Here is a 27,672-nt window from a genome sequence, read left to right as displayed (position 1 = left end):
CAGTTGAGGTACAAACGAAAAAAAAAGTGGTACAAACGGGTACAAACGATTCTCTATCGAATTCCATCAACCATTTTGCGATATCTGTGTTAATAACGGATATACACACTTTCAGCGATATTCTGAAGAATCAAAAAATCGCTGTATTTTGGAATCGGTTGAGGTATAAACGAAAACAAAAGTGGTACAAACGGGTACAAACGGGTACAAACGATTCTCTATTGAATTCCATCGACCGTTTTGCGATATCTGTATTAATAACGGAGATACACACTTTCAGCGATAATCTGAAGAATCAAAAAATCGCTGTATTTTGGAATCGGTTGAGGTACAAACGAAAAAAAAAGTGGTACAAACGGGTACAAACGATTCTCTATCGAATTCCATCAACCGTTTTGCGATATCTGTGTTAATAACGGATATACACACTTTCAGCGATATTCTGAAGAATCAAAAAATCGCTGTATTTTGGAATCGGTTGAGGTATAAACGAAAACAAAAGTGGTACAAACGGGTACAAACGATTCTCTATCGAATTCCATCAACCGTTTTGCGATATCTCTATTAATAACGAAGATACATACTTTCAGCGGTATTCTGAAAAATCAAAAAATCGCTGTATTTTGGAACCGGTTGAGATACAAACGAAATCGAAAGTGGTACAAGCGGGTACAAACGGGTACAAACGATTCTCTACCGAATGGTATTAATAAAATTAGAATATCAAAAAGTGGGGTTGCAAAATTTTTCAAAAATTTTAATCTCTTTAGTTCCTGAAGTACAAACGAAATTAAAGGTGGTACAAATGAGTACAAACGATTCTCTATCGAATGGTACTAATAAAAGCAAAATATTGTAAACTCGGGTTCCAGGTTCACAGAGCTGAATATGTGGCAAGAAAATTAATCGAAGTATACGACCGGTAGGGCTTGGTTACGAATGTAGCAAAAACACAATATCTATGCGTGGGTGGAGAAGCAAAAGACTGCTGTTAAATAATAACACTTTACTTAAAAGATGCGTTGGAACTAAGATGGACCACAGTGGAAGATGGGAAGCAGAAATACGAAGCTGACTATAACGAGGCAAAACCATAACAAAAGCCATAACTCCCTTCTTTGCTCAAAAAAGAAGTCAAAAAAAAAAGAAAACAACAACTATATTCCACTATCTTCATCCCCAATTAAATAAACAAATAGAGAACCGGCTGCTGGCAGTTGGAATTGACTTCTGGAAAAGAGTAGCTGGCAAAAGTAAACTAGATCGAGTGCGAAATACCGACATACGAGAGATGATGGGGACGCAAACAGCGATAGTCGCCGAAGTTCAAAAAAGACAGCTCCAATGGTACGGCCATATTCAAAGAATCCTGGGTCCAGCAAGAATCCCGAAGAAAGCGATGCAATGGAGTCCAACAGAAAGAAGAAGCAGGGGACGTCCAAAAACGACCTGAGCATCGGGGATAAAGATGGCGATGTTTGAAAGAAGCCTGGCATCAGGAGACTTGAATCGTGAACTATTTGGATTTCTCAATTTCAATAAGTAGGACGAAGCTTCAGTTTTTTGTTTGTTTCACATTCATGATTTAGTTTTATTACTTTTCATTTTCAATGTAGTTGAAAAATTTGTATAAAGAATAAAAATATTCTGTCTGCGGCGGCGCCATGGTTCGGTCGAAACAGTACTTTTCAACTGCGCAGACGTGTGACCGTCACTCAAAAGTGTGGTTGGAACGAACTTATGGGCGTAGCGATATCTTTGGAAAGGGAAATGAGTTAACGATGGTGGACGAACTAGTTTGAAAAATAACTTTTAAAATTTAAATCCAAAATAGAAGAAAAAGTAAAATAAACATTCTATTTCAAACTTTTATACAGTTAAAAAAAAGTCTGCGATGCTTAATTTCATTGAACTTTGTGTAACTGCTGTATAAATTTAGAAGTTTAATTTTATCGAAAAAAGAACTTATTTGGTTTCTAGTAAATAAAATTATTTTTTTTAAAAAAAGAGAATAATACGCAGAATATTTATCATAATTTTCCTCAATAAATTTTATTATGTTGTGGGGGTTTAAATAACAACCGTAAAGAAACTTGTATGTACTTTATTATTGTAAATCACTGCAAAAATCATTACAACTTCATGTTTAAAAATGATTCATTGAAAGAATGTAAATCTTTAGAACTATTACCAATAACTTGATCTTTTTTGAAAGCAGCCATTTCTTTGCGCAGTTTTGGGGAAACGGATCTAAAAATAACACAATTACAAAATAAAAAAAAATTATATTTAAAACCTTGTACTTACTTGCAAAAATTGATTGGCATTGGATATGGTTTACTGTAACTTTTAGGTCGCGCCCATTGCACATCAATAACCTTTTCTCCAAATTTCCTACCTTAAAGTTGGTGTAAATTACAAGAATAAATTTGAATTAATTAAAATTACTTACCTTGTAAAGTTATTAAAGCATTTTCAGCAAATTCTTTTGTTACAAAGTGTACAAATGCATAATCATACTTGGTATAAACTTTTACAAGATGTGTGCTTGGAACATACTGTCGAATAAGATTTAAGAGTTCATGACGCGATAAATTCATATCGATATTTCTGATAAATAATTTCTTCACCTGAAACAATAAAAAAATTAGTACCGATTAAAAATCAAATTAAACCAATTTTTTTTTTGTACCTGTGGCATAATTGTTGGATGAATATCTGGTTCTGGATCCGCCCATTCTACCACTAAATTAGACCCTAAATTATTATCCATTCTTGAACGCAATATCTTTCTGCTTTTCGAAGCGTTTTCGTGAGAGTCAAATTTGACGAATGCATATCCGCGATTTAAATTTGGTTGGTTTCTCGACGGGTATAACATTATATCAAAAATACCTTCTAATCGCGTGTTTAAATCATTTAATAGATCTTCTTTAGTGATATGATCGGGAATATGACCAATAAATAACGTTCTATTATCAACAGATTTACTGACCACGATTGAACCATATTCTGGAAATATTTTAGATCCGTTCAATAATCTTACCGCATCGTAGGCGTCGCTTCGGTAATAATAAGAAATGAATCCATATCCTCTGATATTCCCATTAAAATCCAACATCAATCGCATTTTATAAATTGGTCCAATAGACTCAAAAAGAGGTAAAATTTCGTCTTCAAGAATATGCGGCGGCAATTTGGCGACGAAAATCTCGGAGCCACTTTCGGGAAGAGTTTGCAACAATGGGTGTGCTTGTAGAATTCGTTGACCATTCTTTTGTATAATTTTACATCCCGTTAAATTACTAAGACGCTTCAAACGTTCTTGGCGATAAGTTGTGGCTGCAACGGATAATCTTGCAAACAAATTACGTTGAACTTCCATGACGACCACTAATATAATGATGAAGATATAAACAAGTTACCTGTTTATATACAAGTTGTAGACCGTGGGAATAAAACGGACGTGGGCGCCAGTTAACACAGCGCTTTAGGACTAGTTTTTTACGATTTATTTCATTTGCACGTTTTTTTTATCAGGGTTAACCCGATTGAATCAAAAAAATTAATATGTATTATTGTAATGTTAAATTTTAATTAGAAATATGTATTTAATCACACGTTACGTATTTTCTTTTTTAGTTATAATCGACTCTTAGCTCTGTATTAGTTCAAAGACGCGTCGCGACATCCGGCGCGGTCAACACATGTGTATCGTTTTTGGAACCTGAGAATTGTAAAAAATGTTGTGAAAGGTTACCCAAACAAAGTCCAGGGGTGGATTAAAACGTGAACAAAGAGTTTGTTTAATAAAGAGACGGAAATTATTTTGTAAAGTTTTATCAAATTGCACAAAAAATGGGAAAACAAAAAAGACAAATTATAAAATATACAGGGTGATTCGGGAGGAAATGAAAAAAATTTAACGATATGTCCAGGAAACAAAAATAAGCAAAATAAGCCGATATCTTCAAATCCGATTTTCATTTGTTTCAGAGATAATCAGGTTTTTCTTTTTAAAAAGTTAATCAAGTTAAATTTGACAACGTTTTCCTAAATGACAATTTGAAACAAAATATTAAAAAGTGACAGTTGCAGTTGTTTCATGAGATTATAAAAATGCCTCACATTTTCAGTCATAAAGAATATACAGATATGGTGTTTATTTATCGTTTCTAATAGGCAAGTGTTTCAAACTGTTTTTACACGTGCTACCGAAACTAGAATGTTCCCAATTATTTCCGAAAACAGCAAGGACTCGCTTTGGAACTTGAAGAAAATATTCTGGATATTGTAGAAAATAATCCAGGGATAAGTACGAGGAGCATGGCAATCGAATTTGAAATTCCACAAACAATGATTTGGAAAACTTTAAAACGGCAAGGTTTAAACGCTTTTCCTCTACAAAAAGGACAAAATCTCCCAGAAGGCGATTATCCATTAAGACTACAACTTTGTCAATGAATTCGTGAAAACAGAATGCATTTTATTTACTGATGAAGCTCAATTTATTCGAGATGGAATTAACAATTGCCATAATAATCATCGATGGTCGGACGAAAATCCCCATGCCGCATTGATGTATGGTTCGGCATGTTAAATGATCAATTGTTTGGTTCTTTTGTATTTAATTATTGCTACTTGATCTATCAAAAGCGTTTGATAGTGTAAACCATGCCTTACTCCTAGATAAGCTGTATTACTTCGGTATTCGGGGTGTTGCACATGACATTCTGAAGTCATACTTGAATGCTAGAATGCAAATCGTGGTGGTAAATGGAGGAAGATCTAGTGCTACAGAGGTCTCAGTGGGTGTTCCTCAGGGTTCGGTATTGGGTCCTTTGCTATTTATCATATACATAAATGACATGCCAAGCATTATACCACATGGAGACCTTTGCCTCTATGCAGACGACACAACTATCGTTTCAATGGGCGAATCAATAAAAGATGTTCAAAATAATTTCAGCAAATATATGCACGCTGCAAAATAATGGTTTAATGATAATGGTTTAACGGTAAAGGAAGAAAAGACACAATGCATTTTTTTTTAATTTTTAGGTCTGTATCTAGACGAGGAATTCAAATAGTACACCCATATAGATAATACTGCCAAGAAGCTAAATGGCGCAATTTACTGTGTACGGAGAATGAGAGCTATCAGTATCATAGAAGCGGCTAAACTCACATATTATGCCAGTTTCCACAGCGTAGCAACGTATGGCATTCTGTTCTGGGGCATGTCTTCAGCAGCAGAGCGAATTTTTCTATTACAAAAGAGGGCAATTCGCGCACTTCTCAATTTAAAGAGTACAGATAATTGTAGAGAACATTTTGCAATACACAAAATTCTCACCATAGCGTCTGTGTACATATTCAGTTGTATTAAAGCAACGAAGAAGAAATGGATCAACCTCACGAAGAATTCAGATATCCACAATTATCCGACAAGACGGGGGGACGAATTGCGAGTTCCACGCCACCGTCTAGTAAAGACTCAAAATAACTTCGAATATTGGGGCACAAAATTCTACAATCACTTACCACAGTCAGTTAGACAGTTGCCTTCTAGAAGAATGAACTCGTTCGTTAAAAATTACCTAGCGCAAAACCCAATATACAGGATAAATGAATTTCTCGAAAGATGTATAGAATGAATTATTCTGTTTTCTTTTCTTTTTTCTTGTTTTTGTTTTGTATGTCAATACCACATTCAAATTAGGTGATGTTATGACATGTTGTTATGTCTTATGTATTTGCATCGAATAAAGATTATTGTTATTATTATTGGATGGTTGTCTTACTGGGGTAAGGAGGTTATTTACATTTTTTTGAAGACCATTTAGAGGAAATATTGGACGAAGTACCTTTGAATATTCGACGACGTATTATCTTTCAACATGATGGAGCACCTCCTCATTATTCAAATAATGTAAGAAATTTTCTAAATACCTATTTCGGCGATCCCTGGATTGACAGAGGAGGCCCGCACTCTTGGGCACCGAGATCACCGGATCTCACTCCCCTAGACTTTTTTGTCTTTGGAGATGAATGAAGTTGTTAGTTACGTTCATTGGAGCAAGTCACCGTTCACTGAAACTGGCTACCAGTTCATTTATAAATGCACAAATAAGCGTATCGAAGTAGGCGATGGAGTTTTCGAAAATTTACCATGAATTAATGCTAGTTGTTTATTTTTTGTTTTGTTTTGTTAGTTTAATAATATATTTTTCTTCACTTTTTAATCCTTGTACGACCAAAACTTGGTCAATAGTAACCCGAAAACAATAACTTTTACATTGCATACGAAATCAAAGTTTGATGTTGTTGTCCCTTCATATATTCTCTTGTATTATTATTCTCATGCGATACGCAATTAGTTTATACTTTTATATATCGGGTCATAAATGAGCCGATTGTGGTAGTCAGACATCTTTGCAAACAGAATAATGCATTCAACCGTCATATTTATCCCGCAACAATGAGCAGAAATGGATTTATAGACATTTTACATTTCATACGACTCGACAACCTAGACACCAGGCCTGAGAGAAAAATAACTGATAAACTTACACCTCTGCGAAAGGTTACTGAAATTTTTTTCGAAAAATTGTTGAGAAGCTTATGAATGTTCTGAGTACGGAACAATTGACAAGCAACTAGTTTTCAGGGGAACTATTTGTTCATTTAAGTATATATTCCAAGCAAGTCAGAAAAATATGGAATTAAAGTATGAATGTTGTGCGACGGCAAATTATTTTTTTGTGCAAATTTCGAGATTTATTTAGGAAAAGTTGGGAATAAACCTGAAACAACGAGTAGTAAAATCGTTATTAGAATTTTAGAATGATAGTGGACGAAACAATTTTTTTACCGATATATCATTAGCTGAAGAATTTCTCGCAAAAAATTAACATTACTTGGGAGGGTTCGTAAAAATAGACAAGATTTACCAAAAATATTACTTGATATAAAAAAATCGATGTGTTTGTAATTTCTAACGAAAAATGACCTAATTGGGCTGGAAATGTTTCTGTCAAAAGTCTAAATATTGAAAAAGATGGAAAGAGAATATTTAATATTATAGTATAAATATTGCAATTAGGGCTGGCAATACCGGACCAAAATCTCAATACCAGTATTCGGTATTCAAAATTTTTAATACCGGTATTACTATAAAAAAGTTTACTCACTAAATTACAATCCCTAGATATATCTAATTGTAAGATTTTTTCCCCTCTGTGGCGTCACCTCTACTAACAACAGATTAATTCCTACTATATTTTTAGATTGGCAACAAAGCATAAAATACAGAATCTGAGAAGATAATCAAAAAATGGAAAGATGTTAGAAATCTGTACAAAGTACCAACAAACTTAAAGATCTGGTAATACCATTACCAGACCTTTAAGGTAATACTATTATTGTTTTGTTGTCTTTCACTTGGTACAAAGTTTCAACTTCACTACCGCGTCAAAAAATTAAATTACACTTCATCATCTGAAGCTCTGTGGAATTCTTCCGAATTCCTGCTTTGGAATTTTCTGGAAAGGTGCAGATTCAAGAAAGAAACTTTAAGATAATGGCTCTTGGTAGTTTGTCAGACTTGTCATACTACTGTTATACTTGGTGGGACACTACACGAATCAAACTGACCTGAACCACCATTATGGAGTAAAAACTCCAAAAATAGTTGTATGCAGAGAATATTTTATTGTTGGCAAGGTATGACAAATTTATTGAACACGAACATTAAGTTGTCGTCATCAAAGGTTGAGTCTTCGTTATCTTCAATATTCTATGCAAAATGATATTTCTTGTAGATGGTACCCACACTGATCAAAAAATGTCACTTGAAAAAATGAGGTTTATACGGACATAAGATAGATAACAAATTTCTGTTTGGTCAACATCATTTTCCAGCACAGCTTTAACACTGTACTGAGTTAGGCTATCTTTTAACTTCTCTTTTAACTGCTGCATCAATAATAGTTCCAGCGAAGGACAAATTCGAGCAAGTTCTCTTAACTCTTCGAGGGCACCTTACTTTATTAGAACACAGTGTTTAAACCTCATTTTTGACGAGAACACGACAATCCACATTGCCATTGAGTTATAGAATCTGCTGGGATCTGGAGCACTCCATGGTGCCCTCGGAGGGTTAAAAATATTTTGTAATTTTGTAAAGTAAAATATAAAAAAAGTATATAATATAAAAAGTGCGGAAGCCAGATGTAAATGTTTTGTTTGTATCAACTTGTTTATTGCATTAATTAAATTTAATCTTTTATGCCAAATAACTAATAAACACAAAAAGTTTAATTGGTTACTATAAAGTAATTTATCCTAGAACATCGGATTATACCTAGCCAGGGTATTGTCCACACGTAATAATCGATATGATTAGAGAGAAAAGGAAATTAAAGAAAACTTTGCAAATCACCTAAAATGGCAGGGATAAAATTAAATTAAATAGGGCTTCACGTCAACTGAAAGTAGCATTTCACAGAAACCTATCCCCTACTTCTTCTTCTTAGCCTGCAGTCTCCATACGAAGGCTACCAGCACATATCTTTGATTCCCTAGTTTTATCGTCTTCTCACTAAGCTTTTTCTTTCGACTTTTCCTTCAAGGAGCGGTCGAAGAATTTAGTACCGTTCCCCCCTCATGATATATCCAATGTACTGAAACGTTATCAGAAGCTCGTTGTCTTTGCCCATCTGTTTGAGTATTGAGCTGATGACAAAAATTAAAAAAGTAAAGAAAAGTAAATGTCTTTACTGAATATTTATGAAATGAATTAATCCAAATGCTAGAACAGCAGTTTAGTGCGAGTTCATTTTGGAAGCAATAGTATCCCTATCAAACAGTCTTTCCAATCAAAAGAGTGAGTATTTTCGAAATCATGGACATTATTGATGGACTGAGATCAAAAAGATCGGAAACGATCTGAATCACAATTCTAAAGCATATATCAGATGAAGGCATTACGTTAATCGTTTACATCTTCAATAATTATGATCCCCAAGGAGAATAAAAAAGCGACTAATGTGACGTCATATCGACGCAGGATACTCTATCCAGGAAGAAGTTAATACCAGATTACTAGTCCGGCTTTAAAGCTCAATATGGCACTGTGGTACAGATCCATAGGGTCTTAAGAACTATAACAGATGCCATGGAGAATAAAAACTTGCACTGCTGAATCAAACGTCATATCATATGACAACTAACCTCTGGTTAGTTTAATAGAAAGACTTGAGACGTTAAAAATTTAATTTTCGTTCGTATATCCTATTCTTTCTTGCCTTTAATTCTATTATTTCAAAAACTTTTAATTCTTTAAACACCACATAAAACTAATTTGGAACTCAAAGATTGTTCACCTTGCAATCATTCTTAACTTCTTTCAATTTGGCTTCATATCTTTCTATCAGCTATGTAAGATGGATATTAGATCTCCAATAAAGCTCATATAGATACTTATTACTAGATACCAATTTCTGACAGGGTGAGTGTTGCAGAAAAACAAATTGTTACTTCGTTTTATAGCAATTATTTTGAAGTAATTTTTTAGTGTGCTCTTTGCATCGCCGACATGGTTTGTTGTATTGGTTTTAGGTTTCAAAATATCCCAAATACCTAAGGCCAATTCAATTACACCATCATGGGGCGTGTCTTTTGGGATGTTTTTGGCCAATGGAATTGGTGGAAGGGATATCTTTGGACATGGGACCGGAAACCATAATTCGGTTACCCATTTTCTAAAAGTTATGACGTAATTTCCAAACTATGAGACCCCTCAAATTTATTGCGGTTGAACATTTAATTTATTCTTGAATTGGTATTCCGCAATCTACATTTTACAAAAATTTATGGATACAAAATCCACAAAATTTAAAACGAAATAGTAATTTGTGCTTAATGGCAGACAGACATCATATAACCAGACCTCAACATCATTGAAAAAAAACTTTCTCCAAAACAATTTCTTTAGTAACGGGAAAAAATGAATTTTAATCAATGTCATAAATTTGATGTCATTGTGAATTTTAATAAATGGCTTTGGGAAACGGAATGTTTCAGTTTTTTAGTCCCTGCATGTTGATGAAAATGTTTAAAACCCGTGTTGGTGAAGAAGGTTACAAGACATTCCCGAAATCAAATATTTTTATTCTTCCAGTAATCGAGAAGAGAAGTTATTTGATCAAATTGGTTAAATGGACTTCTTCAAATGCCAATGTACGTTAAGAAATAGTAAGGTTTTTTCATGTTGTGAATAAAAATTCGTTTTTAACCTTCTTCATAGAGGTTTTATTAGAAACGGTTGAATACAAGCACAATAATTAAACGTGATTAACTTAAAATTATAAAAATGCAATTTCAGCAATACACTTAATTAATTGTAAATGTAAAAGTTATAATTATGAATTAATATGATTCATGTGAAAATGTAGAATGTGTGAATGAAATTACTGATTAATAATTATCTCCGAACAAAATTAATAAATTGCGAACGAAATTAGTCATTAAACTGTTAATGTTTGAGTAAAAAAATCATACTTATTATTAGATAAAGTAAAAAAGTTATTTGGAACAAAATAATAATCGAAATTACCAAGTTTATTTAGTATTGAAAAAAGCACATGATGGTGTTTCACTATCAAGTGTAAGATTGGAAAAATTCAAATTTGTCCTAGAACAGTACAAACAGTACATTAATATAAAACATTTAATAACATTTTAATCTGAACTTACCCAAACATCATCTCGTTATCTCCAGGAAAATATTCATCTTTAACAGTGGATAAATTCATGGGATCAGGTACTGATGAGGAATTTTTAAAATTCATAAATTTTGAAGCATTGTTTAAGCCAAAGTCTTCACAAGCTGTTCCATTCAAATCCAGTTGAATAGGGAATCTAATCAGATATCATAAGTTTTTTTGATTATAAAATAGTCTTAATCCTAAAATATTATAAACTTACAAATTGCGAGATAAATTCTTGCGTTTCAAAATTGAAGCGGTACTTTTATTTACTAAGACCGGTTGATCAGATAAGTCGAAATTCACAGATTGACGTGAGTTTTCTTTTGGTTGCAAAGAATCATATCTGTAAATATTAAAGAATATTTTTTAAATTATAAAGCTTTTGCTGATGGCATAGTTTAATTGTCAATTTATTGTTTCATTGTTCATATAAAAGAATTGATAAGTTAAATTAAAAAAGTGATATATAAATTATCTAAAAACTTACAATTGCCAAGATTGACGAGTATCAAATGAAATCGCAGATGATGGTGGTTTCTTCAAACTAACAAATGACATTGAATGAAAAAAGCAAATGGATTAATTCTTGGAAACTTACAGTTGATGTAATGGCATGAATTCTTTGGAAGATTGTGGAGTTACATTATTCATAAATTGTCCAAAATTTTCCTTCGACATTGAAGAAGATCCGCTATAAATAGAATTTAAAATAGTTTTAGATTAATACAAATCGCGTAAATAAATAACAACGTAGCCCTGCAAAAAGTAATTTCATAAAAACTTTTTAAATTATTTAGGGTGATCTAACAGTTTTGAAAGGTGCTGAATCCGAAAAACACAACAGTTTTTCCTCATCACCCACCGTTTTTCCGCATCCCAACACAATAATCTGAAACTAACTGGTACGAATAGGACAGTTTTGGAGAAAGTATTTTAAAAAATTTGTTATAGGTTTTATTTATCCAAATTAAGTACATTAACAACAAAAGACAATATCAATGAATTTTCAATTAATTTAATCCACTTTGGTGGCCCTGTACTTTTTTTTCCCACGTGTCGGAAAAGCTCCGATTGTTACTTTTCCTCTTAAGAGTGACACCTGAATTCCCTTGATGAAATGACCAGCAGTAGTCATCCATCATACTGACGTTCCATCTACCATGATATCTCCTTCTCCTCTCCACGACCTTAATATCCTGAGGGAAACGATCACCCTGCTCTTCACTGGTACTACCCAAATTTTCTGGGAAAAAATCCAAATGAGAATGTAGAAAATAAACTTTTATGCTCATAAGGCAGCTAAGTTTTTCCATTTTTTGAGAAGATCATCGACAACGCTAATGTAGTTAGGGTCTTTTAAAGTCTAGCGATCACCTTTTTGAAAGCATTCTAAGCTTCTCTTTCAACACCTGACATTGTGTACTGAAATTTCTATCAAATATTAGATATGTCAGGACCTACAAAATTCCTTTTTTTAGTTTTGCCTCTGATAAATGTAGAAACTGTGTGCGAAGGTATTGAAAGCAATCACCAGTCTTGGGTAAAGCTTTGACGAATTGTTTCATGAGCCCCAACTTGACGTGAAGAGGGGGAAGACAAATTTTTCTGGAATCTATTAAAGCTTGGTGGAAAACGTTCTTTTCACCTAGCCTCAATGTTTATCGGGTTGGCCATACTTTTTTAATCAGTGTTCATTCCTTGCTCTGCTATCCCATTCATAAATGGGTACTTAGAGTTTCCTCCCTGAAGACTAAGCATCATGCCCAAAAGTTTCAGATCGCCACAAACTATCGGTATATTTAATTTTATTTATCACTTTTTTCAAATTCTCGTAATTTTCTTTGAGGTGTACAAAATGCCCTAGAGCAGCGTTCCGTAAACTTTTTTAAGTAGCGACCCAAAAATATCAAAAAATCTTAATGTGACCCATAAAAAGTTAAATCTATTATTAAATATAATAAAATAGACATTTATGTGACCCATTTTTCGACCCAATGATTGTGATTCGCTGCCCTAGAGGAAGACAAGCATATGTGTAACCATTGTGCAGGAGTACAGGCTTCAGGCTTCTTTCTGAAGAATCAATGAATGCCTCCATTCATCAGCTTTTCCAAATTGCAAACTTTTGAACCAAACCAGGAACATCACAACAATAGACCAACTCGCCTTCTTGTTTGAAATAGTCAACTCACGATCTCTAAATCTGTACTGATTAAAGTACATTTTTCTTTTAATCTAGAACTCAAGAGTTCAGCATTCTCCTTAGTAAGTCCCAAGTCTCTCACCAAATCATCAACATCAGACTAAGTGAAATGTTGTGGGGTGGCATAATCTGAAGGATCTTGGAAATCACAGTCATCTTCATTCACATCACCTTTACTAAAACTCATCTCACCTAGCGTTGGTGGAGGCTGAGGTACAGACACATCCGGTCCATAAACTACAGGTCACATTGCAAAAGGAACGCTATATCTCTTTTATTCTCAGAGTTATAGCCATTAAAATCATAGCAGCAAAAATAGTAGCCATCACTGTAATTTTTTGATTCCCTCCACACCATCGGAATGCCAAATTTGAATGATTTTTTTTACCTGATGACCACTTCCACAAGTCGGATTCATGAAAGGATGAGGGTGCGGGTGCAGTGGACAAGCACCCTGACTCTTTCATAAATAATTATATTTATCAATGAACCAGCATCACGCGTTTTCCTTTTATTATAATCAAAGGAAATAGGAAAACGCGTGATGCTGATTTTCGACTAGAAATTTGGAAAAAAAATTAAAGGTGATGGAAATTTTTCATTATTTTTCCCAGATTCATCACCCAAAAGTCAATAAAGATCGCCTTTCAGTTTTAAAGAAGCTTTTTAGTCGCAGACTGTGCAATTAAATGATGTAAACTTACGATTGTGTAGAATTTGAAGGTGATGATGCTTCTCTTTCAAATAATTGTTGAGGCGAAGATGAGCAGGCTAATTTATCAGAGCCATGATATGACAAACTATTATAAAGTATTGAGTAAAAATTAAAATTCATCTTATTAAATAACAATTAATTTATGTAAACTTACGATTTTGTAGAATTTGAAGATGATGCTTGTCTTTCAAAAAACTGACGATGCGGAGTTGACCAGTCTAATTTATCGAACTTATTATATGGCAAACTATTATAAAACATTGAGTAAAAGTTAAAATTAATCTTATTAAATAACAATATTAATTTATGTAAACTTACGATTTTGTAGAATTTGAAGGTGATGCTTGTTTTTCAAAAAACTGTTGATGGGAAGATGACCCAGTTAATTCATCAGACCAATTATTTAACAAACTATTATAAAACATTGAAAAAAAATTAAAATTTATCTTATTAAATAATAATTAATTTATGTAAACTTACGATTTTGTAGAATTTGAAGGTAATGCTTGTTTTTCAAAAAACTTTTGATGCGAAGATGACCAGGTTAATTCATCAGGCCAATTATTTGACAAACTATTATAAAACATTGAGACAAAATTAAAATTCTTCTTATTAAATAATAATTAATTTATGTAAACTTACGATTTTGTTGAATTTGAAGGTGATGCTTGTTTTTCAAAAAACTGTTGATGCGAAGATGGCCAGGTTAATTCATCAGACCAATTATTTGACAAACTATTATAAAACATTGAGACAAAATTAAAATTCTTCTTATTAAATAATAATTAATTTATGTAAACTTACGATTTTGTTGAATTTGAAGGTGATGCTTGTTTTTCAAAAAACTGTTGATGCGAAGATGACCAGGTTAATTCATCAGGCCAATTATTTGACAAACTATTATAAAACATTGAGACAAAATTAAAATTCTTCTTATTAAATAATAATTAATTTATGTAAACTTACGATTTTGTTGAATTTGAAGGTGATGCTTGTTTTTCAAAAAACTGTTGATGCAAAGATGGCCAAGTTAATTCATCAGACCAATTATTTGACAAACTATTATAAAACATTGAGAAAAAATTAAAATTCTCTTTATTAAATAATAATTAATTTATGTAAACTTACGATTTTGTAGAATTTGAAGGCGATGCTTGTTTTTCAAAAAACTGTTGATGCGAAGATGGCCAGGTTAATTCATCAGACCAATTATTTGACAAACTATTATAAAACATTGAGACAAAATTAAAATTCTTCTTATTAAATAATAATTAATTTATGTAAACTTACGATTTTGTAGAATTTGAAGGCGATGCTTGTTTTTCAAAAAACTGTTGATGCGAAGATGGCCAGGTTAATTCATCAGACCAATTATTTGACAAACTATTATAAAACATTGAGACAAAATTAAAATTCTTCTTATTAAATAATAATTAATTTATGTAAACTTACGATTTTGTTGAATTTGAAGGTGATGCTTGTTTTTCAAAAAAGTGATGATGCGGAGTTGACCAGTCTAATTTATCGAAGTCATTATATGACAAACTATTATAAAACATTGAGTAAAAGTTAAAATTCATCTTATTAAATAACAATTATTTTATGTAAACTTACGATTGTGCAGAAGTTGAAGGTGATGCTTGTGTTTCAAGAAACTGATGATGCGGAGTTGACCAGTCTGATTTATCGTAGTTATTATATGTCAAACTATTATAAAACATTGAATAAAAATTAAAATACATATTAAAAAAAAAATACGTTATCAGCTTACAGATGTCGTTTCTTAGGAGCCATGTGTTGAGGCACCGCCCATAAAACTTCGACCAAAGTGTCCTTATAATACACTGAAAAAATCAATTCAATACTTATTTTGCTAATTTTTCAATCAATTTATGAATAAAAACCTTTGAATTCCATTACGTTATACTATTTACAAATAATAAAAATATTAACTTTGTAGACTTGATATTTCAATCAAATTATTAATAAAGTTCCAATTATTTTACCTTTCAATCTTTTCAATGCTTCTTCGGCATCTTTGTGCGTCATAAAATGGACGAAACCATAATCTTTAAATCGGAAAACCTTCAACACCACAATTCCTTCCAAAACATCATTCAAGATCTCTAAGAATGTTTCCCTAGGTTCGGTTACTTTCAGATTACGAAAGAAAAGTTTCTTTATCTAATACAAAAAAAATGGAAATTATCTATATTACAACTAGTTTAATTACTATAACTAAATATGTAAATACGACTGCTCAATCTAATTAATTTATAAACCAAAATATCAAAATAACAACAAAACAATTTTTAATACATAAATTACATTGTACATTTATTTCATCTTGACATTATAGAGTGAAACCAATCACTATAAATACTGCGCTTTACAAGTGGTTATCATTTCGTCTTTTTCATATGGCGCTCCAGCCCAAACTAAGTACTTTTTGCCACCACACAGCTATCTCCTTCCTATCTCCTACAGCCATTCTCCTATCGTTTCTGGGTTTTCCCACTGATCTTTTGCCATACATTGGGCTATCCAATAGCCACTTTGGTAGCTCCATTCTCGCCACATGTGCCGCCCACTATAACCGTCATAGTCTGATAAACTGTGAGAGTGGGGGTTCTTTAAAGTGATTGTACAGATCGTGACTAAATGTGGGTTTACAGACATTATTTCTTAACTTATCCCATCATCTTTCTCAAAACTCTTCTTTCAAACATTTTAAGAAAGTTTTATTTATTAACATAATCTGCATATACAATCAGCTATAAGGTCTTGCTGGTTAGCAGGTTTTCCTTTTCCAAAGTCTATCTGTCTTAAGTCTTAATATGTATTCCAGGGTCAGATTGAGTAGGATGGGGGAGAAGAAATTGCAAGCGTTGATTAATGATGTATGCAAGAAATTTTTACGCTGTTAGAAGAGATATTCCGCGATAATTAGGACATTTTAGTTTATCTCCTATTTATGGATAGGGCATATAATGCTATTTTTTGTTATCAGTAAATGGATAGATTTTGATAGGTATTCATTCCTGGTGCCTTGTTATTCTGTTGGGTCTTCATTGCTTGTTCGACTTCTTCTAGTGTTAGATGGTTTGTCCTTTCTTCCCCCCTCAGGGATCAGATTTACATTTTATCTGATTACAGCTTTCTGTTGCATTTTAAGTAGTTTTTGGAAAAATTGTGTCCAGATGCCTTTTATTTTTTGAGGATCACTTTCTATTTCTCCCCTTTCATCTTTACAAATGTCTGTTCTGGATTTGTATCTCTGTCAAGCGTTTCAGATATATGTACCTCATCAAATTCCCAAATAACGGACGAAAACCCGATGCAACTCTAAATCTAACTCTGTATCCTGTGTTGCATTAAGCCTAATCTTCCCTGCATAAAAATCCTTATCTTTAGATATTTCAAATGAAAGCGTAATCTGCTTATAGATTAGGTACCTATATAGTTAGGTTCTTTATAAACAATTTATGTGTAAAGTATTTTTCTGTCTTTTTCTTTTAATATTTGAGTTATGATTTACATTAGTAACGAGATTAGTTTAAAAAATTGATATCGCAAAATCAAAAATACTATATTTTTTATTGAAAAGCTTATTATTTTAAAATCAGATTAGAGAGAATTCTAAATAAATGTTTCAAAATCAGATTTTTTAATTGCACAGGTACAATTTCCTAATATGAGGAAAACTACAACCAATAATAAAATATGGGGCCTTAAAATTTTCGACTTTCTTGTCATTGAATTGACGGTTATTCAATTTTTGACCATCCTGTATAAGATACTCTGATACAGCAAATACCAATCTATTTGATAGCATTTGAAGAGTAATCATGCCAGTTTAGAGCTTTTTTAAATGAACGATGGCCAAAAATTTGCAAAAAAAACTTTTATCAAAATTAACATATTTTTTTTGATATAATTAAAAGGTGTAAAAACTATAGCATCCCATTTAAAATAACGAAGTTGTGATCTACGTTCGGTAGACCGAAAGTAGCGGCCATCTTGAAAGTATTTTAAATGGAAAGCAAAAATGTTTGGTCCTAAAAAGTTCTAACAAACAAGTTACGTGAGACACCTGTATATTGAAGACCCAAAAATCTGAATTTTTTAGATTAGATATAAAATTGATTCCTGAAATTTTAAATGAGACAACAAAAAATGAACGTCATTATTAGAGTTGTTTGGGAATACAAAATCGGTACTTGAAATTTCATTCTTCTAATTTAACAGTAGCCTAAAAATAAAATTTTGCAATCAACACAAATGTGTCACAATGTGAATTGAATTCGAATTAAAGTAATTGAATTTAGCAATTAGGTTTAAAAAATCATACCAGTGGATGTTTGAATTTTGTCAATTAGTGCACTTGAAGTACGCGATAACGTTGAGTGTAGGCCATTCTAGTTAATTATTATAATCAATTAAAAAAAAATTAGTATTTAAATGGATATTTAAATTTAAACGCAAAAAACGATCATCTTAAAACAAATTAAATGAGAGTACCGGTTAAAGTCAAATTATTCTATATCATTATTGTAAGAATCCATGTTGCAAGTTTGATGACAATTTTTAAAAATTATTTATCTACTAAATAAATTTAAAATAACTTACTTTAATGAATGTGGCACTATCAATATAAGGTAAGGGCGTTGACCAATCAACGGTGAGCTTAGAACCCCATAAGTCAAAATTTGCGAACAGAACCCTTGCTTTAGCTGCTTTTTTATGTGATTCGAAGTCCACAAAGACATATCCACGATTGTTCGCTCTATCTGTATAGGATCGGTACATTATTATATCGGTTACACCATCAAAACCACAATCAATCAACTCATCCCAGATTTCATCCTTAGTTTTATGTTCCGGTATTCCACCGACAAAGAGTCGACGATTATCGTAGTAAATTTCGATGGTTAATATTTCAATCCCATATTTATTTAATATTTGAATGTTGTCGACCGCATTTTTCGCTTCTTCCGGACACGTGTAAGTAACGAAGGCGACTCCTTTATTTAAAGTTGACAAATCACCTTGCATCATCAACCGAATCTTGAAAATTTTTCCTGCTTTTGTGAATAACGGAAATAATTCTCTTTCGGTGAAATGATACGGAATTCCCTTGACTAAAATTTCCGATCCATATGGTGGAATTTCTTTGCAATTACCAATAGGGCCAATTAGGCGTTGGTTACCCTTGTATGACACAGGATAACCTTGTAAGAAATAACTAAATGCTGGAGCCATCGTTAAAAATTGGTAGATGTGGACGCTAAGAATTCTTAAAAACTACTGATATCTTCTTGTGCAATAGAGCGCTTTTATATCTACGAGCGGTAAAGGGCTCATGCCACAGATGTGGCGCCAATTTTTTGTACAAGTAAGCGAATAACAGCTGAGTTGCAAGATTTTGGGGGATGCGATTCGATTGGCTAAAAACGTTATTCTTTACACAGGTGTTTTAGAAAATCGGTCCAACATAATATTTGAGGAGTTTCAAACGGACAATTCCGTTAAAAACATATTCGTTAATAAATAATTTCTGAAATGTTAGAAATTGTACGTTGTAAACCTTAGAAAGGTTACTAGAAATTATTATTATTATTTCCAAGAAAACGTGAAAACTGTTTACAAAACGAATGAGCTACATTTGTTAGTATGTTATTTTCTTGGTAGTTCTTTTAATTTAGCAATAAAAGCAATGTGCATATAAATTAGAATACTTTTAACTTGCACGAAATTTAAAGCTTCTATTCAATATCTACTACATAAATTCAGCGCTTCTAATACTCATACACAATTTTTAAAAAAGGTCAAATTAAGTTATTAATTATACTATTAATGAATATCATTATCCAACTGAAGAATTAGTGAGAAAAGTGAAGTCAGAAAAGTGACAATATCAAATCAAAATAATAACGTTTGATGATCATGCTAATATGCTTTTACAAATTTTAATGCAATATTTTAGTAATTGTGTTGGTAACAATTCCTTTCTTATTTTGTTTGGCGGTGCTTATAAAGGGATAAAAATAAATTTATTTCTTTTCGAGCAATCTCTCTCAAAGTGGGACAAATCGAAAACGGAGCACACTTAAAGTACTTAACATATTGTTTCCATTCTGGAAGATTGGAACATCAGCATAAGGAAAATCAAGAGAACGTTAATTTCCATAGCAACACGTAGTGGATCCAGTTCGCCAAAGGTTTTTTGAATGTCCAAGTATATAAACCTGTACTGGAAATTTGACCAAGTTAATCAAACTTATTGTATTTGTGTAAAATTACACTACATTACCATTCAAATGACGTTGGTGAACATACAACCAATAGAAAAACGTGTGGGACGAATCAATGATGTGTGTTGTGTATTATAAACTATTGAGCAAAAATGAAGACACAATAAAGTACTATTTTGTACATGATGGTCATAAAGTAGCTTATTATCAAGAATTATCAATGCACCAAACACGGATTAAGAATTCAGTAGCGATACGAAACGATCACTAATCGTAATATATAGTACTTCTACTGCTAGAAAAGAAAATAACAGTATTTAGAGAGATTAAAAGTTAAAAAAATTTTGTAAAAAAACAGAAATGTGAGGTGTATCACTTTGAGCAGTTCAATATTAAGGTTCAAATGTAGCAGCCATGTTCATTTGATAATATTGATTAAAAGATGATAAAATATAACAAATGTATTCAAGCAAGTTATTCTCTATTGAAAGTCAGTAGTCTCTATCAGTAAAAAAGGGGCTAATTTTAGATATTAAACTAAAAAACAGATTTTTATAAATCTAAATCCTTACTAAATAAAGGTAAAGTTGATACTGGGTTTTAGTTGGCAATTAAGTTCGATTAGGATTCGGATTTAGTATGTCCTCGATCTCAAACCTCTCAACATTAGAAATCGAAAAGTTTGCACACTGCTTTGATTGGCATTCAAGACTAACAACACCAAAACCAAGAGAATTAATCAGAGCAATGGAATCAAACAACGAGCAGATATACAGTATTGGCTTGCTTTGAGTAGTCTTCAGACCACTTCATGGTAATAAGCAACGTTTATTCACAAGATCCTAAATAAAGAACAACAACCAGCCTTACATATCAAAAATCCAATTGGAAAGCATTCAGAAAAAAATGGATAACGTAATGTTGCTAGGTCAACCATTAAGATTACAACTGTACATAGAAACAAAGATAGTTAATCTGACGAAGTATATACAAGAGAAAGGCAAAGCATTCAAAAATATCTATGAAATTTTACCAACAGACGTTACTGATTACCCACTTTGGAAAGCCACCAGAAGACTAAAAAGACCGCAATGACACATAGCACCAATAATTAAAGATGAGAGTAACTTCTCGGAGAGAAATGACAAAGAAGAAACCGAGGCTTTCTCAAAACACATAACCACCATAACTAGCTCCATTAATTTCCGATGAGACTGCCGCACTGCAGGTTCACAGCTAATGAAATAAAACAGGTGAACATAACGAACATAATAAATTTCATATTTCATGCGATTCTGAAAACAAACTACTTTCCTCGCACCTGAAAGGTTGTTCAAATCATTATGATTCGTAAACCAGGAGAAAAACCAGAAGAAATCATCTTGTATAGACGCATAACCTTACTACATATACTCTCCAATATCTAGGAAAAGCTGTAAGTCAACAGGCTCATTAAGATAATAAAAGATAGGAAAATAATCCTAAATCATCAGTTTAGCTTTTGCAACTAATGCGGAACAATAGAGTAAGTTCACGAATTAATCAACCGAATTAATAAAGATCTAAATGTTAAAAGACATTGTTCTGCTGCTTTTCATGACATATCTCAAGTCTTTGATAAACTGTGGCTTACAAGTCAAGCTAAAAAGGCTCCTTCCCCATCAATATCTTGTGAAATAAGGTTACGAATATTCCAATTTATACCCCGTGGTATAAGAAGTGCTTCAAGAATGCGTTCTCAATCCAGTAGTGCATTTATTGTATTAATCAGATTTGCCAACAACAAAAAGCTCCACCATTGCAACATATACTGATGACACCGCAGTATTGGCTTCTCTCACTGACTCACTATCTGCCTCTAGAAATCTGCAACATAATTAAAACATATTTCAGGGGTGGATGAAGACGTTGTTGTGCCTTTACTATGCGTAGAGAGACTTGTCCTCCTGTGACCATCAACAAACGTCAAGTAAAGTAAAAGTTAGTTCAGTTAAGTAAAATGTACTGGTAGTCGTGCTACCAAGTTACCTAGAAAAAAAACATGTGCTACAGAAAGCCATCTTGATACCAGTGTATTCAGCTGTGGGGTACGGAGTTCATTCAATGTACATCCCACTACAGAGGGGAAAATATGTGAACCAATAGTTCATTTTACGGTACAGTAAACGAATGTATGTGCACCGTAATGCTCTCTCGTCAAGCACCTAATATGCGTGTTAAATAAGAACGAAAGCTGAAACTTTTACTGCCGTGTGATATAATTCTAGGAGAAAGATAAATTCAGACACTAAATTTGTATAAGATCCATAATAGTTAATTTAAAAGAGATCACTAGAGCGAGATTTTACATGGAATGTAAGGTTCCGTTATCATAACAAATGTTTGTTGCTCGCTTTACAGAATCCCCTCAATAAAGAAATGTTTACAGAGCATTATTTGCATTTTTAATAGAAAATGTAATTTCTTGATAATCTTAGCAAATAATGAATAGTCGACGTCGCCCTATATTCAACTATCTACGTGACCTGCAATAGGCTAACGTTTTGGATTTATTATCCTTTCATTCACGACTCCATTTCCTGCCAACTTCCTTTTTAAATGCGCCAATGCTAAAAATTTGTTAGGCTTAAAGTAACTTTGGCAAGGCACAACATCAGCTTTCTCAACGTTCCTCCCATAAAGAACCCGAATCTCATATTGCTTAATATAGGGCGACCGATGACCAGAAGGAGAGCAACATCCATCATACCTACACAACACCATAATCGATTTAGCATCAATTTATATTTGGAGACGTTAGAATTGGTATGAGAAGAATCAGGGCAACAAAATCAAGTATTTCGTTTTATATAAATGTTCGCTTAGAGTTGATACTTGCCAACATAATAAATTATCAACATCTCAGAAATGTTAAGATCGTGCACGCAAGAGAAACAGTACAATAAAGTTTTAGAACAATATATTAAAAAATACAAAAAACGATTTCATACGTGGTATAAAAACATGATATATATTTATTTTGAATTATAATAATAATATACACAACAAATTCAAATTTAATTCAAAATTATTTAATAAAAAAAACTATACCTGAAAGTGCTATATAAAAATATTAATGCAATAACAAGAGATATAAAATTTAAATAATAAACAGACTGGAAATGTTTAATTAAAATTACATAGATATGCGGCTGAAAGACTTGCTAAATATAAAATATGATCGCTAAATAAAGATTTTGTTCTTTCTACATAGATATAATACTAATTAGTTGTAATTGCAAAACTAATGATGTTTGTTATAAACAACGGCATAAGAATCATCACTTTGGATACCACTCTACAAAATAAGAAAAACATATTTTATAAAAATAATTAAAATGATAACAAATAGAAACTAAAAAAAGCTTTACCTCATTTGAAAATGTTGGCTCTTTAGAATCATTGGAAGCATTCAAATTTGTTGATAAAGCTAACGTTCTAGAAGAAACATTAATTAACATAAACAATATAAATCAATAAATCTGAGCTTACCTGAAAAGCTGATCGAAAGGAAGATATTCATCTTTAATAGCCGATAAATTAGGTTGCTCAGTACGAGAACAAAAACCGCTATCGATTAATGTTGAATTTTCAAAATTTGATGATGCGGCAACCGGGTTCAAATCAGGTCCTTCCTGTTCCATTCCATTTAAAACCGGTTGAGTGGGATATCTAATCAAAATATTAAATTAATAAGTGAGACCTAATGTGGGCAAACCCTGAGAAGCGTATAATTGCATTTTGACAAATTTTAATGAAAAGTCAAGGAAAGAATTCAACAAATATCTTTTGTTTTATGACAACAAATCAAATTATATACTTTGTGAGTTTCAAAATATAACATTTCATAAAACACATAATGGGTAAATTCAGTGCAGATCATCTATCGAAATTAGAATAGAAAATAGTGAGTCATTTTGATAATTTAGTATTTTTGGGAATAATTTTTAAATATAGACAAACAATCACCAAATTAGAGTCTTCGGATTCATTTCAACTTCGGAAGGTCGTAGCAGAACTTAAGAACAATAACAATTCCAGGTTTCTATTATATCATAACTCTTTTATGTTGAGCAAAAAAATGATTCGAGACGGGTACTAATTCATCTTCAGGCCATTTTGAAAACGAATTCATTTCTGAATGTCTTCTAACTGGTGAGAACGTTGTGCTTTTATTCAATTAGATTGAGATCTGGTGAAGAAATAATCGTACGATTCCAGACAATTTCATTGTCAGTAAAGATAAAACTAATTTCCCTTCTCTCTGCTCCAGCGGCCCTGTATAAAAACTTTAAATCATTCATTGAACTACCTAAATTACATGCTTTAGTTAATTGTAGCTTTATACCGGTAATTGCCAACTTCCACTAACACGACATTTCCACGAGGAGACCTAATGATTATCGAGATGATCATTAATTCATTTAATGACGCATCTCTAAAGAACACCAAATCCATTAGAGATCCTCCCACATGTATCCTCCCATAATGGTGACAGAAAAGCAGCAGGAGAAGATAGTTTACAAAGTAAAGACTAGGAGCACCGGAGAAAGTCAGAATAATAAAATTCCTAGAAGTTCCAAACAAAGTGTTGTTACTTTTGTTTTCCCTTATTGTCGTTTCTTTTATGTTAATTCAAAATTATAATCCGCAAACATCGCGTAGTCAATCGTACTCGCATGTGGCGATGCAATTAGTATATATGTTGGTCTCGAATACTGCCAAAGTGATAGTGAGCCGTATCGAAACAAGATAAGATTTAATCTTGTATGACACAATTTTTTACGTCGTAATAGGTTGTAGCCGAGATCGGTTAGGTGCAACCTGGATCTCGTTCTATCACTAAGGCCCACAAAGTAACCCTACGAGTTCCAAACGTAACACTTTAACAAATGACTTTTGTATTCTAAGATAGCAATAGTATATTTTTGATGATCAGAAAAGATGAGAGGCGAGGTTTGTATTTTTATGGGTAAAAGTAAAACGCAATCGACGTAAAGCCACTGTCACAAACAACCTTAGCTTCGTTTTCTCAGCGAGAGGATTAATATGTATATAAATAAATAGCTATTGTATACTAAAGCAACAAAGGTATATTTTTGGACGAAATATTTTTAGAAACACCGATAAAAAATAAGCAGATTCGGAACTGGTTATGTTACAAGGTTTTGAAACTGTGTTGGAGAGAGATTAGCAGGATCGAGAGGGGTAAACAGTGGAAAAAAGAAATATTTAAAATAAAAGGAACTGAAAAAGTAGAAGAAATGAGGAATGTAGGGACTACAACTGACTATTGGAGGATGGTGGAAGAAGGTAGTTGTAGAAAGACAAGAATAGAGCGAATAGATAGAAAAAGAGTAATATTATTACACAATAACACAAAACGGACTATTTGCTTTATCAAATTTATCAAAATTGGAACATTCCTCGATGTAAAATGACATTGCGACTATATCAGCTGCATAAATATATGCACAGTTTTTGCCTCTGTTTGACTTTTTAGAGAGCGATTGCTTTTTAAGGCTATCGATGTATATATTTATTTATACTATATATTTATTTTTCCCAGTGATTTAATAGACTTTATGATACACATAAAGATAAATTTCGAACTCTTATAACAGCTATTACATCCACAACGAATCTAAATTTGGAAATCTGTATTTTAAAAACTTGAAATTGGTGTTGCTACACTATCCGGTGTACAAATTGTGTATCTGGAGACGAGCTTTATAACCAAATCCGCCCATTAAATCATCAATCAATTTCTGACAACTCAAAGCTACATAATAGAAGTACGTTTTAATACATGGTAATGCTGGACCGCTATTTTGTATCTACACTTTCACGAAAATTTTGTTTGGAGTTATATTGCGAATGCGGTTCAAACGCATACATGATGCTATTCGAGCTGAATTATGATATAGTATTTCAAATCGATTCAAAGTTCTTTAACAAAATTGAAAGTTAAAATTAAATACTTTATTTATTTAACGATAAGGTGTTTAAAAATTAAATTTAAATCTGCTACATGAAATATTTCATAATATTATTCAATTAACTTTAAAAATTCGTGAATCATTGTGAAAAATGCGAGAATAAATGTAGGTTATAAATTTCAGAGGATTACTGTAAGATGACGTTTTATGAATCTCATATGCTAATCTATTCCAACCCCATTCCTATGAAATGACAGCAAAAATTCTTGACAAAATTTTCTTTAACTTTTAAAATCCGCTTTCTTAGATAGTTTTAGAAGTACAAATGTTAATGATAATTTCAATTTTTTTGTTATTTAATGAGGTTAGCCAGTTTTCTAGAGCTTTCTTAATAAATTACTGCAAAATCGGTCGTTTAAATAGTAGTAAAATAATTTGAATTACTAAAAATGTTTTTTTTGTTACAGGTAATTGATAAGAAAATACGAAATATTTCTTTCTACTTGGTAAGTTAAGTAGTACAATAAGCATTTGTAAATTCATCACTTCGTCATTTTAAACCAAATCAAAGTTAAAAGAAAAGTTATGCAGATACATTTAGATGAGCAATTTATACATTTTTAAGGTTTTTTTTTATTAAGATGTTGAAATTAACTATTTCAAACATTTAGTTTATTCATAACTGTTTACTGATGCCTTATATAAAAATGAGTATTCACAATCTCCAAAACTTTTCAATGAAAATCGTCTTGGGGAATGTTATGGCGTGAGTTGTTTTGGATATTCCAGTATTCGTTACAGTGGCTAGAATTAGTCAAGTATAAAAGAAAATAGTTCCATAATCTATGAGTAAATGGTTTCTGCTGTTTAAAAATTAATATCTCAAAACCTAAAAGACATTTCAATAATGTGTTTCTTTCATTCGAAAGCTTACAATTTGTATAACAAGCACTGAGAATTTCATAATGATTTATTCAAATCACGATTTGTTATGATTTTTTGAAAATAATTGTTTATTCCGAAAATTACGATAACGCCTCATTATGTTTAAAAATTAATATCTCAAAAACGAAAGATATTTTGAATATCCGCTTCTCTCATTGGAAAGTTTATAATTTGTATAACAATTTCTGATAATAATTCCTAACAATTTTATAATGATTTATTTGCAGTACAATTTATTATGATTTTTGAAAATGAGTGAACATAATTGATTAACACGAAAAATGAGTAAATGTTGAAAAGTTAATATCTGAAAGATATTTTACAATACCGGTTTTTCCTTGAAAAGCATATAGTTCTTATTACAAATTCTGAGAATTTCATAATGATTTGTTAATAGTCCAATTTATTATGAAACTAATATTTGTGTCTGTAAAAAATTTTGAAAAGATTAGTCCAATAGTTTTTGAGATCGTGTTCAAGAGCTACAAAAACCTAATTTTGAGTTAAATTGTTGAATAATAAAAACTGATTATTTTCAATTTCCAATAATATATCAACTAATCTACAAGTCCAGGGGCCACACAATAAAGCTTCTGTTTTTTTCATAATGTGAACTTTCCATTGTTAACTTTTCTTTCCGCGCTTTCCAAGCATCTTTGGACGGACACTCGTTGCATCACTTCAATCTTCGTCCTTTTATTTTACATTTACGTATATTTTATCTTCCTTGCCAGTAACAATATAATAAGAATTAATTATTTATGAAATCACACCACATTATTCATGAACTAGCCTCAATATACTC

The 27,672-nt window shown here is 32.0% G+C and overlaps 3 protein-coding genes across 4 annotated transcripts in view; 1 reads left to right on the top strand and 2 right to left on the bottom strand.

Annotated features, from left to right (window-relative positions):
• The window catches only part of LOC111413140 (slowpoke 2), a 393,515-nt gene that overhangs the window by 143,885 nt on the left and 221,958 nt on the right, over positions 1-27,672 (top strand). The window lies entirely within an intron of this gene.
• LOC111417125 (APOBEC1 complementation factor-like) lies at positions 2,112-3,385 on the bottom strand. The gene is made up of 4 exons (XM_023049356.2): positions 2,693-3,385; positions 2,453-2,630; positions 2,308-2,398; positions 2,112-2,250 (listed from the first exon to the last, which is right to left on the bottom strand). Exons 1-4 carry the CDS (start codon positions 3,383-3,385, stop codon positions 2,133-2,135), a joined length of 1,080 nt encoding a protein of 359 aa, XP_022905124.2. The 3' UTR covers positions 2,112-2,132.
• LOC111417045 (uncharacterized) lies at positions 10,487-18,968 on the bottom strand. The gene is made up of 19 exons (XM_071197110.1): positions 18,320-18,968; positions 15,697-15,874; positions 15,462-15,534; positions 15,305-15,397; positions 15,143-15,235; positions 14,981-15,073; positions 14,819-14,911; positions 14,657-14,749; positions 14,495-14,587; positions 14,333-14,425; positions 14,171-14,263; positions 14,009-14,101; positions 13,845-13,937; positions 13,680-13,775; positions 11,371-11,463; positions 11,260-11,316; positions 10,990-11,115; positions 10,759-10,923; positions 10,487-10,696 (listed from the first exon to the last, which is right to left on the bottom strand). Exons 1-19 carry the CDS (start codon positions 18,950-18,952, stop codon positions 10,624-10,626), a joined length of 2,424 nt encoding a protein of 807 aa, XP_071053211.1. The 5' UTR covers positions 18,953-18,968; the 3' UTR covers positions 10,487-10,623.

This window comes from Onthophagus taurus, chromosome 1, assembly GCF_036711975.1.
Source record: "Onthophagus taurus isolate NC chromosome 1, IU_Otau_3.0, whole genome shotgun sequence".
NCBI classification, from domain to species: Eukaryota; Metazoa; Arthropoda; class Insecta; order Coleoptera; family Scarabaeidae; genus Onthophagus; species Onthophagus taurus.
The sequence above is the reverse complement of the archived record's forward strand: the minus strand, read 5'-3'. Positions and strand labels throughout refer to the sequence as shown.